This window comes from Sphaerodactylus townsendi, linkage group LG14 (assembly GCF_021028975.2).
Source record: "Sphaerodactylus townsendi isolate TG3544 linkage group LG14, MPM_Stown_v2.3, whole genome shotgun sequence".
Lineage (NCBI taxonomy): Eukaryota > Metazoa > Chordata > Lepidosauria > Squamata > Sphaerodactylidae > Sphaerodactylus > Sphaerodactylus townsendi.
The window spans coordinates 29,746,606-29,763,264 of record NC_059438.1 but is presented as its reverse complement, the minus strand read 5'-3'; the positions used below and the strand labels follow the sequence as shown (position 1 = coordinate 29,763,264).

The following is a 16,659-nucleotide window of genomic DNA, read 5'->3' as shown; positions in this document are numbered from 1 at the left end:
CTTTCTAAATGTTTTGTGGGGTATAATTTCCAGTTCAGCCATTTCTTATCAATAACATTTTATTTTTCCTTTCCCCCATTTTCAGAATGCACCATTGATGGAGTCTGAAAATACTAAAGCAGGAGAGCCGTCGCCTGCGGCTACCACCTCGCCCGGAGGACCCTCAGACCCTGCACCAACCAGCAGTCGGCACCATGAAGTCACAGACCTTCTTGCCATGAGTAATGTTTCTGAAGAGGAGGAAGAGGAGAAGGAAGAGGTCTCCTCCTCTCAAGACATATCCCTTCTCTTTGTTGTTGAAGAACAGTCGTGGAGCACCTTCGGATACAGTCCTCTAGAAAAAGAGACATCTGTGGATGTGGAAAGCAGACAGCAAGGCCCAAGGTCCTTGACAGGACTGTCAGAGAGGGAAAGCAACTTTGGCGTACAGGAAGTGAATCAGCAGAACCCCTCTTTGGATTTTTATCGAGGAGAATGTACAGCAGATTATTCTTCAAGGGGTCACCAGTCTTCTCTTTCCGGCTCAACCCCTTTGGAACAAGACTCAACCCCTCTCACCCAGGCAGCTGTGGAACAGTTGCAGGGTCTCGCCATTCCTGCTGGATTTCCCCAAGCCCTGGACTGTAATGACACACTCCTTCAGACACAGTATGACAAAGCCGTGAGAACAGACTCTCTTCCTACACAGGAAGAATCGGTTTGCAGATGCCCCCTGTTGAATCACAGGATTGCAAAATGTCATCAGAACGCTGAGTCTTCTAAATCCAGATCAAATGAAGAACAGCCGGGGGAACTAGAGGCCCAGCAGGGATTTGCTCATAAAATGGAAGCTCAGGGGGGAAGTAGCGACGAGATGTCCTCAAAAATTGACCGTGGTGCTAGGGTACAGCCCAGTCTTTCATCAGCCAATGAAGGGAATATAGGAGAGGTCATGGGACAAAAGGATGACATGACGTGTTTTGCTTCTCACAAATGCTCTGAACTTTCTAAAGGCAGGAGAATCAATCTTGATGTGACCCAAGCAAAGCCTACGCCCACCTTATCTCCTTCACCCTCCAAGACAGCCGACAATCATTCAGACACAGGGCAGGAGGTGGAAGATTTGGAGGAAAAATCCATTCTTTCCAGCATCCGCCGTCTCTGGAAGGAGGACGAGATGGAAGACAATACAGGAAGAAACGAGATTCGTTCTTCTCTAAAAGAGGAAATCCAAACTAAGCATGTGCAAAGCAATGCAAATGGTAGAGAATTGGAATCTACACAGAAAGAGTTGGAAAAACCAGAGCTTGAAAAGATGGAAGTGTCTGAGTTGGAGGACATAAGTACGGAGGAAGAGGAGGAAAATCTGGACTGGGATGAAATGAAGAATGCAACTAAAACAGAGCAGGAATGGCCAGAATTAGACCAGGAGAGTAATCAGGAAAGGGACATGAAAGTACAGACCACAATCAGGGAAGAGAGGCAGAAAGAGGGGCCAGTTCAATCTTTCAGACCAGGTCTGGAAACACTCAACGATCTGGAAAACGGCTCGGTCGTTCCAGAATTCAGCAACAATCATTCTTGCCTTGAGTCTGAAGGACTGACCTTCCCTCTCAAAGAACTGTTCCCACTAGGCGCCTGCCCAGAGTCAGCGTTCATATTACTAGAACCACATGAACAAACAACAAAGGCAAATGTTGTGCTTGTGAGCAAAAGCCCAAAGGCACAGCCCGATGCTGGACAATGGGAATACTCTGGTGGGCGTGACCACACTTATTTAGTCCCCCATAGTAGGCAAGACAGTGACAAGACTGAGGGAAGCAGAAATGAGTGTAAGGAAAATGTGAAGGAAGGGGAAAGTGAGAGGACTTTGGGTGGTGAAGGAATGACATTGCTGGTTGAAGATTTAGCAGTAACTCCTGAGTCACATGACTTGCATGACTCCCAACTGGTGAAGCACCCTGTTGACGGTGAAGGTCATGTTCTTGCTTCAACACCAGGGATCATAAGTGTGACTGATTCAGTACAGAGAGATGCTAGCAAGGGAGCCAAAGACAGCACAGTAGATTATGCTATGGTGGAAGAAGAACCTGATTCCATCCAAGAGTTGCTGGGCATAGCGGTTAGCAGAGAAGCTTCGGGACAGAGTAGTGACTTCACTGATACCCAGATTCACCATGAACAGGCCACTGCTAGTATAGACTTCCATGAAGAGACTGATAGCTCTGTCCCCAGGAGTTTGCAAACAACACTTCCCAGTCTGGATCTGCTCAATATAGACAAAGAGAGTGTAGAAGTGAACCCTATTTCATCTTTGACTTCGATGGATCCAGAGTTGCTCCAGGCACAAGACGCTGGCGTGAATGATCTGGAGAAATTCCAGCAGCATCTTGTGTTTCCAAACAAAGAAGTAGAAGGAGAGACACTTTACGTAGACAAGAATCACCTGCCTGGTCTTGTAGCTCTTGAAGAGCAGAGAACAGAATGTGAGCACAGCTCCGAAAGTCCCTCGTCTTCTAACACCTGCATTGCTACGGCAGGTGAATCCCCAATACCTTTGTCCTCTGTGCCTGTCCCTGATCAGACAGACACCCATGAAACAGTTTTCAGCCAGTTCATTCAATCCTCTCCACTCGCACTGGATTGTGGACAGTCAGCCTGGCTTGAAATCCCTCCACCCGATGCCAACTTGCATGCCCAGCCCCCATGTCTAAATCTTGATCCCAAGCATCCCGCACAACCCCTAGAGCTACTGCCCTCTTCCAACCAAACTGACCATTTGCTAACCATTCAGCCTACTTCTGTGCCAGTATTTTCAGCTCCCACGCTCGACGTGGAAGCTTCTGTCGTGCCACTTGTCTCAGAACTTGGTCCCAACCAGCTCCCAGATCAAGTATTCACTTTTGACTGTTCTCCATCATTGGAGTATGGTGCCAAACATCCTGAGTCTTTGCCAGTGCTTCTTCCACAATCCAATCTTTCTGTATGCCCTGCTCCTAATGCCAACCAATCCCTCGAACCCTTCATAACTAATGCCAGCCAGATGAGGGAGGCTACAGCTCCCGAGCTTAACGTCAGCCTCTTCCTCCCTCAGCTTCCAGTTTTTGATTTTAACACTGATCTTCCCAACCTACCTCCTGCTTCTTCCTTCAGTGTACCTCCAACTATAGGCGACAACCAGTCTGCCCAGCAACCAGTAGAATCCAACACCTGCTTAGCAGGTGTTGCCCAGATACCTACGAGTTTGGCCACTGATAACCCAGTCACCCAGACCTCACCATCTGTTCTTGAAGCCAAAAGTCGCACCCAGATCTTGCGTGCCCATGGCAGAACAGAAGAAACAACTCCAGTTCATTTGGCCAACATGGAGGTTGGGAGAGCTCCACAAGGCCACGGAAATACACTGAGGGACTCGGGAGTCAGTCCGTTGGTCACACATTCTAATTTAGCATCAGCCCTAGACCCTTCCTGTACTCTTGAGGAAACAGTCAATATTACGGACAAGTACAATGGTAAATCTTTGTCGGATCACAGCCCCCAGCCTTCCCTGGGGTGCCAGGAAATGCCTGAAGCTGTGGAGGGCAGATCTTCCATGCAGAGCCCTCCACTGCTAGCATTCAATAACCCAATTTATTTCCTCCAGCTCGGCCCCCCATCCCCACCAACTATCAGACGCTCGAGAAAGCAACATGCCATCTCTCAGGGGCCACAATGGCAACAAACGGCTGATGCCAGGGTAGACGCGGTGGACTCTACAGTAACTCAGCAAATGACAGAAGGAATTGGAAGGCTCTGGAAGGGCTTGGAAAAGCCAGAGGCAGAGACCATCCCCCCAGCACTCCCAAGGAAGGAACGGACAGCCAAGCACCCGCCCTTGGAGAAATCTATCAGTTGTCCGAATAGAAATGTTATGCGATTGGAAGCAAAAGACCCAGAGCACAACGCGAAGGCACAAGAGATATTGGCCAAAATCCGAACAAAAAGCAAAGACTGGCATCGACTGGGCGTGAGGAAGGTCTCCATACCGACAGAAAATCCATTTGGTGAGTGAAAATGCATCCTTGCCCCTTAGCCAAAAGGGAAAATAAAGCAAATAGTGCACACAAATTGACGAGCTAAGAGGTCTGCCTGACTTCCATTTTGCATTCTCTTGCATAAATATTGAAATTTCCACCAGAAGGCCTCCACAAAACTTCCTGTTTACTCAGCATATTAGATACTCCTCTTCTTGCTAATGAGTAAATTAGGAAATTCATCTACTTATCTGGAATAGATAGAGCTGGCATCATTCCTGCATCCTGTTTCTACCGAAGGCAAACCAGGAGGCCCACAAAGGTGATATGAAGGTGACTGCCACCCCCTTTTGTCTATAGCATCTGGTCTTTCAGGTATGCTGCACCCAAACACGGAGGTTCGATTCATTATTCTGCCTAACACCTGTCCTTACAAATATGTCTAAAACTATTTTAAACATGAAAACAAGCCAAATTGTGTGTAACGTATATAACAGAGGAACAAAACAGCGCGCCACACACTGAAGACGGAGGATCAATATATTCAATCAATGTATTTATATATATTTTATAATTGTCCAGTTACTGAATCCAATGATTGTAAATTGGATTTACAATCATTGGATTCAGTAACTGGACAATTTACAATCATTGGATTCAGTAACTGGACAATTATAAAATATATATAAATACATTCATTGAATATATTGATCCTCCGTCTTCAGTGTGTGACGCGCTGTTTTGTTCCTCTAAAACTATTTTAAAGACACCTATGGCAGTGGCCGTGTATCTGTTTAGTAAATTTTCTATCCCACTTTCTTTCAGGCAGCATGTTTTGTTCTCATTTCCCCATTTTATCTTCACGCCAATATTGTGAGAAAGGAGGGAACGGGACTGGCCCAAGGACACCCTGTCGACTTCAGAAACGAGTGGGGACTTCCATGTTTTAGTCAAACCACGATGCCACGTCAGTTATATTTTGTGGGACTGGCATTAGATGGTTCAAAACAAGGGATTAGTCAATCCCATGCAAGATAGGTTTATCAAAGGAGATTAACCATGTTGACATAATGGAACTTCCATGTTTTGAGACCAAATACCCTTGAGCATCAGATTCCACAGACATGTTAAAGAGGAGGGCTATTGCCTTCATGCCCAGCTTTTGGGTTTTCTCAAAACATCTGACAAAAACTGGCTAAGAGGATGTTAGTGTAGTGTAGACAAACTCTGATGCAGAGGCGTAGCTCCAAGGGGATGAAGGGGAAGCGCGACACATGAGGCAGGTGCCCCTGTGGGGGTGGCGTTCCGAGGGGGCAGGGGCGTTCTGGGGCAGGATGGGGCAGAGGACACACAGGCGCACCAGGTGCTTCCCCCCTTGCTACGCCTCTGCTCAGGGGCAATCAAACAGGGGTCTTCTTATACACTTAATGTCTAGAACTAGCTTTCGTAGGAATTGAGTTGCATTCTATCATTTCTCTTTGCTGGTGAAAAAGGAAAGAATGTCCAAAAATGTTATGGACAGAAGTAAGGAAAACTGATAGGACCCCTACCATCAAATAGAGAAGTTCTATGTGACTTATATGATAGTAAAGTATTTGTTTCCTGAAATTTCTCTCCTGTGTTTCCATTTGCAGAAGTGATAGCACATATCGTCCCTCCAAGGAATTATACCCCTGCACACAAAGACCCACCTGATCACATGGACAGAGCTCTACAAGGGTGAGTCTCCCAATGTTAACTGCTTTTCTTCTTGCCCCTGAAACGCCAGTAGCGATAGATCTTCAAACCTTGCCAGCGTTTTCCAAACAGACTGTGCAGGCTATGGAGCAAAATGCTTGCTTTTTTTTAACTACAGAAATCCTATTACATCAATAGGCGTTTTAGTGAAAACAAAGTGAAAACATTTTAGGGGAAACAAAGTATGTTGATATACACTGCTAAATTTATCATTCCAGTCTGGTCTAATTAAATCCATCTCTCTGCAAATCTCACAGAGTTACTGATTTGGCCTTTGTATAATATTGTCAACGTGATCCAAAAATGCCACTGATTGTATTTCCTTAAATCAGGGATCTCTACCCGTAAGCTACAACCATCAGGTTGTAGTGTATCCCCTGCTGGGTTGGGAGCAACTACAGATACTTTTTTTTACTTTTTTTTGCTGATTTTTTTGAAATGACCTGCTGCCAAAGTGTTTGGGCAGAGAGCAAAGGTACCATACCTCCTTTTCAAGCAAGCTAAGAAAAGTGGCACGAGGGTGAGGGAAAGCCACTTAGGGGTAGAGACTAAGGCCCACTCTGCACAGCAAATGTATAGCAGGTTGCAGGCAGGATAATGTAATCTGTTTTCATGTTTGCATGCATCCATGCAGGCAGCAATTGGAGCCCACGGAAACAATCCAGGTTGCTTTCACGCCTTTGCATGGAGGCGTGTCTTTTTTTTTTAATTTACCACCCACAGATGCGTGGCTACACAGGCATGCACAAATGAACCCACACAGCCATGCTGACACCTCATCATATCACAATAGGACCATCTGCACCTGCGTGGCTATGCTGATGTAAGCAGCGGAAAAAAATTATTTAAAGGAAAACTGAGGGAAACAAAGCGCCTCCTGCCCGGCCGTTCGCTTGCGAGCAAATGCAACCCAGGATTTTTCAGAAGACTCATGAATACCACGATTCTCAAAAAAAAAACCAGCTCGGGGGAAATGACACAGGGCAGACTCGCTTTAGAGGCAGGATCTATGCAAAGTGCCCCCTCAAATGGTTTTTTTTACTGTTCTAAACCCATGTTTGTTGATGCATGGGAGTGGCTGCAGACCTAGAATCATAGAGTTGGAAGGGGCCACACAGGTCATCTAGTCCTTTGGTTTATTCCACACTATGGCCCACTTTCAAGTCCTTAGTGTGTGGTCCCTATCTCCAGCTCTCTTGGTTCACAGATAACGGTTCTGGCATTGACGTTTGTGAGATCATAGCTCTGACTTCCCCTTTTCTTCTCGCATGGCTGTGATTCACATGTAGGTAGCTCAAACAGTCCTATACCGCCTCCTAGGGATTGAAGATCTTGGGTCTAGGAAGCTTGACAACTGCCATCTTATACCGAATAGTGCAAAGTTTCCAAAGCAAGAGGGTTGGATTTAGTGCAAAATGTTCACTTGTGTTGGAGCTCTTGCACAAGCAGAACCACAAGGCTCCAGTAGCTGCTTGTGCTAAGTCGAACATACTGTATCCCCTCTTGCATTTTAGCTAGCGCAACATCTTATGAAACCAATTTCTGGGTACTATAATACATAGGGAGGAATGTGCGTGGTGTTGCATAAGAACTTGCACAAGTGCTGTTTATGTTTTTGCTTGTGAATCAATGGATCAAAGCCATATCCAGTGGTGGGATTCAGCAGGTTCGCACCACTTCGGTAGAACTGGTTGTTGAAAGGGTACTTGTACACAACCAGTTGTTAAATTATTTGAATCCCACCACTGGCCATATCCGGCAGGCAGTTACACGACAAGTATTTGATTTTTAAATTGTGTCTTACAATCATATTCTTCAAATAGTCTAAAGGTATTTTGGGGCAATGTGGATTACGGTAACCAGTCGTTTGTGTGAGAATGCATAAGATCTAATTTGAAATGTTCTCAGTGAATGGGATATTTCCAAAACATATGAACAAGATCAGCATTCTGGTGACTGGCCATAGCAACTGTTTGCTTGCTTTAAATGGTATGCAGGCTTCAATATTAGAATGAGGTGGGTTGTTTGTTTTGATTAGTCTGAATGGAAACACATTTCTGGTTGTGACACCTTCACCCAAGCCAACTGGGCACAATTATCAAGGATTCCACCTGCAAACCAAAACATTTTACCTCAGAACGTTCAGACAGAGAGACCATCCACATCATATTTACAGTTATTTCCTGTGTTTCTTCCATCATGCAGCTCAAGTAGGCATACATAATGTTCCCAGGTCTCTTATCCAAGACCAGCTTAGCCTGTTCAAGGCTGTTGTATCATGTGACTCACAATATCACTCCTGGACTACAGGCCATGAACATGCTCTACATCATCATCATCATCAACCTTTTTATTGGCATAAGTTTAAAATACAACAGGGAGGTTGAGGAGAATCAAGTTAAAATAAGTAGGTTCGGACATTTCCAGCAGTTAAAACAATAAATAAATAAATAAACTAAAATCTGTGACGAATCTGCTGTGCCAGCGCCAGGAATTTGGCAACGCCTAGGGATCTCTGAGGAGACTGATCACAAAGCAGAAAGAAGGATTTAACCTTGTCTGGTGAGTTGGCATAGTTCTCAGTGTATGGGTCTATATATTGTCTTCTAGATGAAGTATATAGTTCGCAATCTAGGAGGATGTGCTCGATTGTTCTCGATGGCTTTTGTGAGCAGGGACACGTTCTTTGTTGGTATGGGATCTGGAGAAATCTGCCGCTTCAGGACTGCTGAAGGTAGGGCATTCAGTCGGCTAGCATTAGGCACGCCGGAGATATGGTGAAGATATATTGTAAAAGTACCTTGGTAGCCCTTTACTGAAGGGAAGAGGGTGGGAGCCCTCCGGTAAAATGCCCTTCATGTATTGAGTAGAAAGCAATTGATTTTCAATGTCAAGTAGCCTTAGCGACAGAAGTTTGACTATTTTGGCGCTTCGGCCCATGTTTCTGAAGAAGTCTAAAGCCAAGCCTCACGTATTAATTCTTTTCTTGACCATAAGACTCCAAGTGGAGAGGTAGGAATCCGAAAGCATTCGCTTTGTTAGGCTGTCCTGTTCTGATCGGAAATGGAGGCGCAGCCAGTATCGAAGTGAGGAGAGCCATATACGTGTTTCGAGAAGATTTAGACCTAATTCCGAACATAAAGAGAGACATGACACGCTGTTCGAAATTCGAAGTAGTTTGCGAAAGAAGCTAGATTGTATAGACTCAAGAGGCTTTAGATTATGATTTAGCCAGATTGGAGCGCCATACAAGGTTTTTGGGATCAGTTTGCCTTCAAAGGCTCTCACTGCTGCTGGGACGCATTGACCCCCTTGGGAGTAGAAGAACCGCCTAATTGCTGCCGCACACTGATTGGTGGAGAGGGAGATGTGCTTGTACTGCTCGGTCCAATTCAGGTTATATTGGAAACGGATTCCCAAGTAGTTGAAACTTTTGACTTGGTCAATTCTGTTCCCACTGACAGACCATGCTGCTGGTTTCCACGCTTTTGAGAATGTCACAATTTTAGTCTTCTCATGGTTTATTGTAAGTTGATTGCGTTCGCAGTAGTCTGCGAAGGCGTGGAGTAGACGCTTCAGGCCTAACTTGGTACGCGAGAGTAATACCGTGTCATCGGCATATAGAAGGGTGGTCAAGGGAGTGTTGCCAAGGATGGGAGGGTGAGCTCGAGTGGTTGGAAGAGAATTTGGAAGGTCCTGTAGAAACAGGTTGAAGAGTAGAGGGGCAAGGACACAGCCTTGCTTGACACCCTTATTAGAAATTATTTCGGGGGTATATGAGCCGGTAGGATTGTAACGTATGCTGCAGGTGGTGGCAGTATAAAGTCTTTGGATGAGGAGAAGTAAGCGCTTCTCTATCCCCAGAGCACTTAGTTTGTTCCAAAGAAGTTGCCTGGGGATTGAATCAAAGGCACTCCTCAGGTCGAGGAACGCAGCATATAGTCCAGAGTTCTTGGTTTTTCCATATTTCTCGGCAAGGTGCCTCAGTATCACACAGTGGTCGTACGTGGAGTGGCCCTTGATGAAACCGATTTGCTCAGGACCAAGTACAGGAATGGCCCATTCCAGAAGTTTCTCGCGGAGGTGATCTGCGTACAGTTTCCCTGGGATAGATAGGAGGCTGATTGGCCTGTAATTGGAAGGTGTATCATAATTTCCTTTCTTAAAAATTGGAACGACAGTGGCCTTGGTCCAATCTTGGGGTAATTGGCCGCTATTATCAATTGATGAGAAAAGTTTCGCCAATATAGGAGCCCAGTTTCCAGCAAAGTTGGTAAAGATTTCAGGGAATAGGCCATCTGGACCAGGGGCCTTTCCATGTTTGAGTTTTCTAATAAGGCGGAATACCTCGGTGGAAGTGACTCGAGGCCATCTGGGCAGGTCTTCAAGAGCAAGTAGCTCCACATTGGGTTGATTAGAATCTGGGTCAGAGAAGATTTTATTGTAGTGCTCCCACCATGTTGAAGGAGTGATAGAGGAGGCCGAGGTGTATGCGGTAGAGTTGTGAGAGCTGCCCTTGGAAACGAGGTTCCAAAATTGTTTGGTGTTCTTGGCTTTGATTGTAGCAATCAGATCAGCCCAGTTTTTTTTGCACCAATTGCCTCTTCTTTATAATCAGGGCTTTCTGGAACTGGGTTTTGAATTGTTGGTATTCGTCATACGATCTGGCAGTCGCATTTTCTAGGAAAGTACGATGAAGGGCTCTGAGGTGTGCTTTCATTTGAAAGCACTCTTCGTCAAACCACCTGGATATTTTCTGTCCTGCAGCTGAGTATGGCACCTTGTTGGGAAGAGTGGCCTTTATCCAAGATGATAGGGATTCATACACCAACAGAGATCCTTCTAAGGAGGGAGTGTCAGACATTTTTTTGAGGGACTCTGACAGTAATCCTTCGAACCCTGCATTAACCAGAGCGAGTTTGCACCTAGAAGACCATTTGGTGCAAGGAGCCAGGATGGAAGGCATTGGCTTTGGTTGAGGATTTGCATAAGTTGTCGTTGGGGAGGTAAGAGTCATGATTAGTTCCAGTGGTAAATGGTCGCTTTCCGTTCTGTTTATCACCTGAAAGGAGGATATGGAATCAAGGAGATTGGGTGAGGCGATCATGTAGTCAATCACGCTCCTTCCTTTACGTGAGATATGTGTGAAGCTGCCTGGGTAGTCCTGCTGAAATTTCCCATTGAGGATTATTTTATTTGTTGCTGAGCAAAAATTAATGAGTTCATGGCCGCTTTTGTTTGTTATGGAGTCTTGAGATACCCTCGGCAAAATGGGTGTTGTTTTGGGCGACAATGTCAGAGGCAGCTGAGAAGTGGGATCTGTTTGGCCAGTTCTGGCATTGAAGTCTCCGACTATAAGCAAATCCAGCTCCTGGACCCTACAGGCCATGAACATGCTCTACATTTCAGGTAGAGAGCTCTACGTTGTCTGTGGGTGGCTCTGCTGTATGGCTTTCCTTATCTCTAGTAGAGCCAGCCAGTTTGCTGCTAGATGTGTAGATTAATCTTCTGGCAAGAACCGTAGACCAGATCTTGACATCTTGATGAAACGAAGTGATTGGCCTGTAAGAATCAGGAAGTGACAAGTATTTTCCATTTTGCACCCTCCTGTTGACACATAAAATTCAATCCATGGCCAGGAAGTTGATTTAAGATATTTTGAAATTTTATAGAGATTTCAGCTAGCAAAATGCTTTTCAATGCCACGACCACACAGCATATGCTTCAGAGCAAGGCTTGCAAACATTCAGTCCACACATGGTAACATCTGGAATACTGGGCTTTCGTGAGAGGCCTCCTAGTTAAACCCCATCAGTTGTACAACTTATTGGGTGATCTTGGGGGAAAAAATCAAGGTGAAGAGAGACATTTTAAAGGTGGCGGAAGAGGCCCAAAAACACATGTTCTGCCTTCCAAGCAGGGATTGTGTCAAAATTTGAAATAACTTGAGTTCAGAATTACAGATCTTGATGACTCAATGGTGGCCTTAAATAATGCATTATGACTCCCCTGGTCTTCTCTGGTTTGATCTTCTTTATTGTGGAGACACCACCTTCCTTTCCACCCACCCAGCTGGTTATGTTCCTTCTATCCCACTTGTCTCCACTCCCCACCCCCCACCCCCAGGTTTCACTGTATCTGGAACAATGCTAGGGCAACGATCCATATGCCAAGAGGAGGGGTGGGGAAGACAGAGACCTTCCTATTTCTTCCTAGCAACAATGCAACAGCTGCTGCAACAGCAGCGACTGCTGCCAGATGCAGAAGGTTGGGAGAAGGGGAAAGAGCTCACAGTGTCTGAGGGGAGAAGCTGGACTTCATTGAATAACTGGAGTGTGACAGAGTCTAGGGTTGTTTCTGCAAACCCGCTTCGGCTTATCCCATTTCAAAGGTGTTTCTGATCCCATCATTTTTAAATGATGTTTGTCCGCATTCCCTCTGCAGAACGTTGTTTCCCGGCTGCCGTTATTATTATTTGGCTATTGTCCACAAATACGGTGCAGCGCTAACCAAGAGCCCCAAAACATTGCTCATTCTATAATACTTCAGAATTCCAACCTGTCTTCCTCTATGTAATGAGTGGGCCTCTGAACCTGGTGGTGCAACTCATTAGATCAAACACTGAGGAGATACCCGTTTTTATACTACTCACATCACCATGTTTTTTCTTAACCTGACAGAGAGAAGAAATCTGCAGAAACTGTGGAGAATATCAAGAGAAGACACTCCAAATTGATCAACTCATGTAAGTATCTCCTGCCTCAGAAGACTTGGAGGCATTAGAGTAGAGGAGAAAGACTCCAAAATGGGGACAGAAGAACATTTGAGAAGGGTATTCGTGTTCATCCTACAGAGATGTCCCTTTTCTGTCACAGAATATGGGTGGATGCCGGACAGTGGTAATTTACAGCATGTAGCCACAGGATCAGCTGGACAAGACTGATTTCTAGTCTGATCAAGCAGAGCGCTTCTTAAATTTGTTGTTGGGAAACTATTCAGGCAGAATTCTTTCTGGTTGCTCACATCTTTTCGGTTGCTCACATCTTTTCAATCTGTTCATTGTCCAAAGCATGCACAGTATAGATGAAATGAAACGTATCTGAGTCTGGTATTCTAACAATGTCTCACATTGAGGCAATTTCCACATAGAGTCTGATGCTGTTGAGAAGGAGGCTTTCCCCTTCCATTGTGGTTCATTCTGGCACCTCCTGGGAGTTTCCCCAGCTTTCCCCCAATCTTCCTCAACATGCTTTGCTATAAAATTTTGGGAAAGAACGCTGCAAAGCCTGGATGGCTGCCATGTAGGTGGAAAAGCTCGGATATTTCCACCTACAGGGCAGCCATTTTTTCCTATCCTTGTCTCTCCAGAAGGCCATTTTGCCATTCCCCCACCTGGGAGTCTTTCCACCTTTTAAATTGGCCGTTGAATATGTTATATCAATATAAAATATCCTGTGTACCAGGTTCCCTAAATTCCCAGATTTTTTAAAAAGTCTCACCCTTTTCTTTGTGAAGATATAAGAGAAAAGGCATGTCTGCAACAACAGAAGTCAGAAACTTTGATTTTTAAAAAAATGGAAGCTTGGAATTTAGATAATCGGTATACAGATTATTATAATGTTATGTTCCAATAATGTCCTTTTATGGCCAATTTTAAAATAATCTTGAAAAGCCCTGATGGCTTGGGGGGATGGCTGCTGTTGAGAGACAGAGGCAGGAAAACCTGTCATGTGGAAGCCCCATTATGGATATGCTGTATTAGCAGCAGCTGTTCCAGATGTTCCCATGTGGAAACCATTTGACTGTAGGCCCAACACACCACTTCAGAACATGTCAGATCTGATGCTTTTTCTTCACAGCACGGCTGCTCTATCAGGAATATAGTGATGTTGCACTGAACAAAGCCATTCAAAACCAGAAGAGAGCTGATTCCTTGTCTGAAGAACTAGAACAAGTATCCCCAGGATTTCGAAGCTCCCCAAAATTACGAAGGAAAGTTCTCTCTTCCCAAGATTCCTGCTTACAACGCCTGTCCGTCTCCTCCAGCGCATCCCTCTGGCAAGATATCCCCATGGTCCGAGGGAGCACCATGCTCCTAAGCATGACTCACGAGGAGCAGAAGTTGCAAGAGGTAACGGATAAAGATTACGGGATGGATCCAGCAACAAATTTAGACTTTCATTAGAGCTCCCACACAAGTGGGAATGCAGGAGAAGAAAACCCCCTCTGCAATAGCTGCTTGTGCTAATTCAAACTTACGGCATCCGCTTTTGTGCAAGGTCACATACAACAAACTTCTGGACACTGTAATAGATAGGGAGGAAAGTGCTAGGTGTCGCACGTGACCTTGAGCAAGTGGAACTGCCCTAAATCTGTTTATGTTTCCACTTGTGCATCACTGGATCGAAGCCCGCAGGCAGAGGTGTTTGCTGGCAAAGAGAATTACACAATGCAGATTGATAAAACAGCACAACAGCAATGCAAAGTTTATGTTGTCTTGTATGTTTGCGTTTAAAGTGCTGTCAAGTTGCAGCTGACTTATAGTGACCCCTGGTGGGTTCTCAAGGCAATTAAGAAGCAGAGGTGGTTTGCCATTGCCATTGTCTTCCTAGGACAGGGGTAGGGAACCTGCGGCTCTCCAGATGTTCAGGAACTACAATTCCCATCAGCCCCTACCAGCATGGCCAATTGGCCATGCTGACAGAGGCTGATGGGAATTGTAGTTCCTGAACATCTGGAGAGCCGCAGGTTCCCTACCCCTGCCCTAGGAGGTCTCCCTTCCAAGCACTGACCCAATTTAGCTTCTGAGATCTGACAAGATGAGGCTAAAGGGTCTGCAACCTACAGCTCTCCAGATGTTCATGGACTACAAATCCCATGAGGATGATGGGATTCATAGTCCATGAACATCTGGAGAGCCGCAGGTTGCAGACCCCTGGCACTAAACCATGCTGCTTCCCCACCCTTATGTTGTTTTATTCTAATACACTAATACTAATAACACACAAATGTTATACCAAGAATAAAACTTTGCTAGTCTGTTTTTTTAAATATATAAACTAGTATTCAAAAAGTAGATGCCGATATTAAAATATATCACCCATTGTATTCTCTTTTCTTCTTTTGTCTCTGACCATGCATGAATTTTGCCCTGCAAATTGATCCTTTCATTATAGATTATATTACCATTATTCTTTCTTGTCTCTCTGTTGTAATATGCTTCCATGGGAGATTTCAGAGGTAAGACTGGGGGACTTAATCTTGTATATGTTTTAGTTCATATTCCAAAAAGTCCTCTCCTTATTACACAGGGATCTCTTCTGATCAGATCTTTCTTCTGGTCCTACTTTTCCTTCCACAGATAACTATGTATTCCTGCTTTCAAATCTCTTGTTTCTAATTTTGTAATTCTTTGGTCTGAATTTTTAATCCAATCAGAAATCCATACAAGTTTCCACAGTTTGATAATGTGATTTAATATTAGGCACAGCTAAACCTCCTGTTTTTATGCTGTAGCACCTTAACAGCACAATCTGGGGGGTGGGGGTGGGGAGAGGCGCAAATTCCCCTCTGGAGATGTGCGGACTTCCACAGGTAGATTTGCCCTCCTCAAGGCACTTAACCCTTAGCTGACTTTAGTTGGCTTCCACCACCCATTTAGCCTCCTTACACCAGCAGCCCCAGGATTGGAGATATGCCATGTTTTCCACAGCATACCTTTGCTTTTCCCTATAGTTGATTTTCAGGTAGGGTGGTGGTTTTTTAAAAAAGTTTTTGGGACTCTTGCACTGCTGGAAGCCTACCATACCAACAGCTCTGCTACATGAAGCGACATCCCAAATATATGTATGCTCACACAGAAGTGTCACTAAGTCCATTGAACCTAGTAACTGCACATAAAATTGTCATCCACAGGTCTGCAGTTTGGTATAAAGAACACAGAAAACAGCCATATGGTTGAAGTAACTGAAAGGTGGTAAATTCAAGAGAAGTTAGAAAAGAACAAATTGTGGGGGTGGGGTGAAAAGATAGCAGCGCACAACTCTAACATGGGCAGGTTTGAACAGAAGAAGTTTTGACTTCTAAGTTTGAATACTTCCCCCCCCCCTTTCAGTGTAGAGTGTGATTATCCATCTGCATATTTTGATGGATTATTTTGGAGCTTCAGGCATCTCGTCTGATGCTCTGTGAGCAGAAACATTTGGCTCCCACCAGGAACGGCAAATATAGCCTCCCCCGCCCATCTTTCAGTTGCTGAGGACTTCCTTTTCCATCTTCCTCTGTTCCAAACCATGCACCGCTCTGAGACATGTTCCGTGCTTTAAAGATCTGTTCTTCCCTTGCTCACGTGCAGGCCAAGTTTGAACTGATCGCTTCAGAGGCTTCGTACCTGCGGAGCTTAAACGTAGCTGTGGACCATTTCCAGCATTCCTCAGAACTCCAGGCTGTCCTGTCAAATCAAGACAAACAGTGGCTTTTCTCCCGCCTGCAGGACGTCCGGGACGTTAGTGCCAAGTGAGTGTTGGCCTTTCTATTCTCTGCAGCTGATGCTTCCATTTTAGCGCTGAATGATCCAGGACAAAACATCAGTAGCTGCTGCTTGTCCATTTACAGCTATTGGACTCTGAACATGTCAGAGCATGTGTAAATGTTTAGATGAGCAAAATCTAAATGACAGCTGGACCCTCCGTCTAACAGGTGCCGTGTGCAGATTAGTACCGAGTGCACAGCTTGTACCGTGTGCAAACCTGATAAGGTGAGGGCACCTGATTGGTACCACTTTTGTATATAGTTAGCACAGACAGCAGTGTGATGTGTGCCTAAAAACACCTGTGGTCTGGCGAAGCACTTTGTTAGTAGATAGCAATAAAAAGTGTACTGCACTGGTGACTGTGTGTCTATCAGTTCTTGTCTACATTGCATCCTACAA

The 16,659-nt window shown here is 45.0% G+C and overlaps 1 protein-coding gene across 1 annotated transcript in view; it reads left to right on the top strand.

Moving 5' to 3' along the window:
* The window catches only part of ARHGEF5 (Rho guanine nucleotide exchange factor 5), a 48,211-nt gene that overhangs the window by 14,926 nt on the left and 16,626 nt on the right, over positions 1-16,659 (top strand). Inside the window, exons 2-6 of the mRNA XM_048516286.1 lie at positions 86-4,022; positions 5,627-5,711; positions 12,410-12,474; positions 13,589-13,860; positions 16,084-16,244. Of these exons, the coding sequence (XP_048372243.1) occupies positions 86-4,022; positions 5,627-5,711; positions 12,410-12,474; positions 13,589-13,860; positions 16,084-16,244 (4,520 nt within the window). The remainder of the gene's footprint in view (positions 1-85; positions 4,023-5,626; positions 5,712-12,409; positions 12,475-13,588; positions 13,861-16,083; positions 16,245-16,659) is intronic.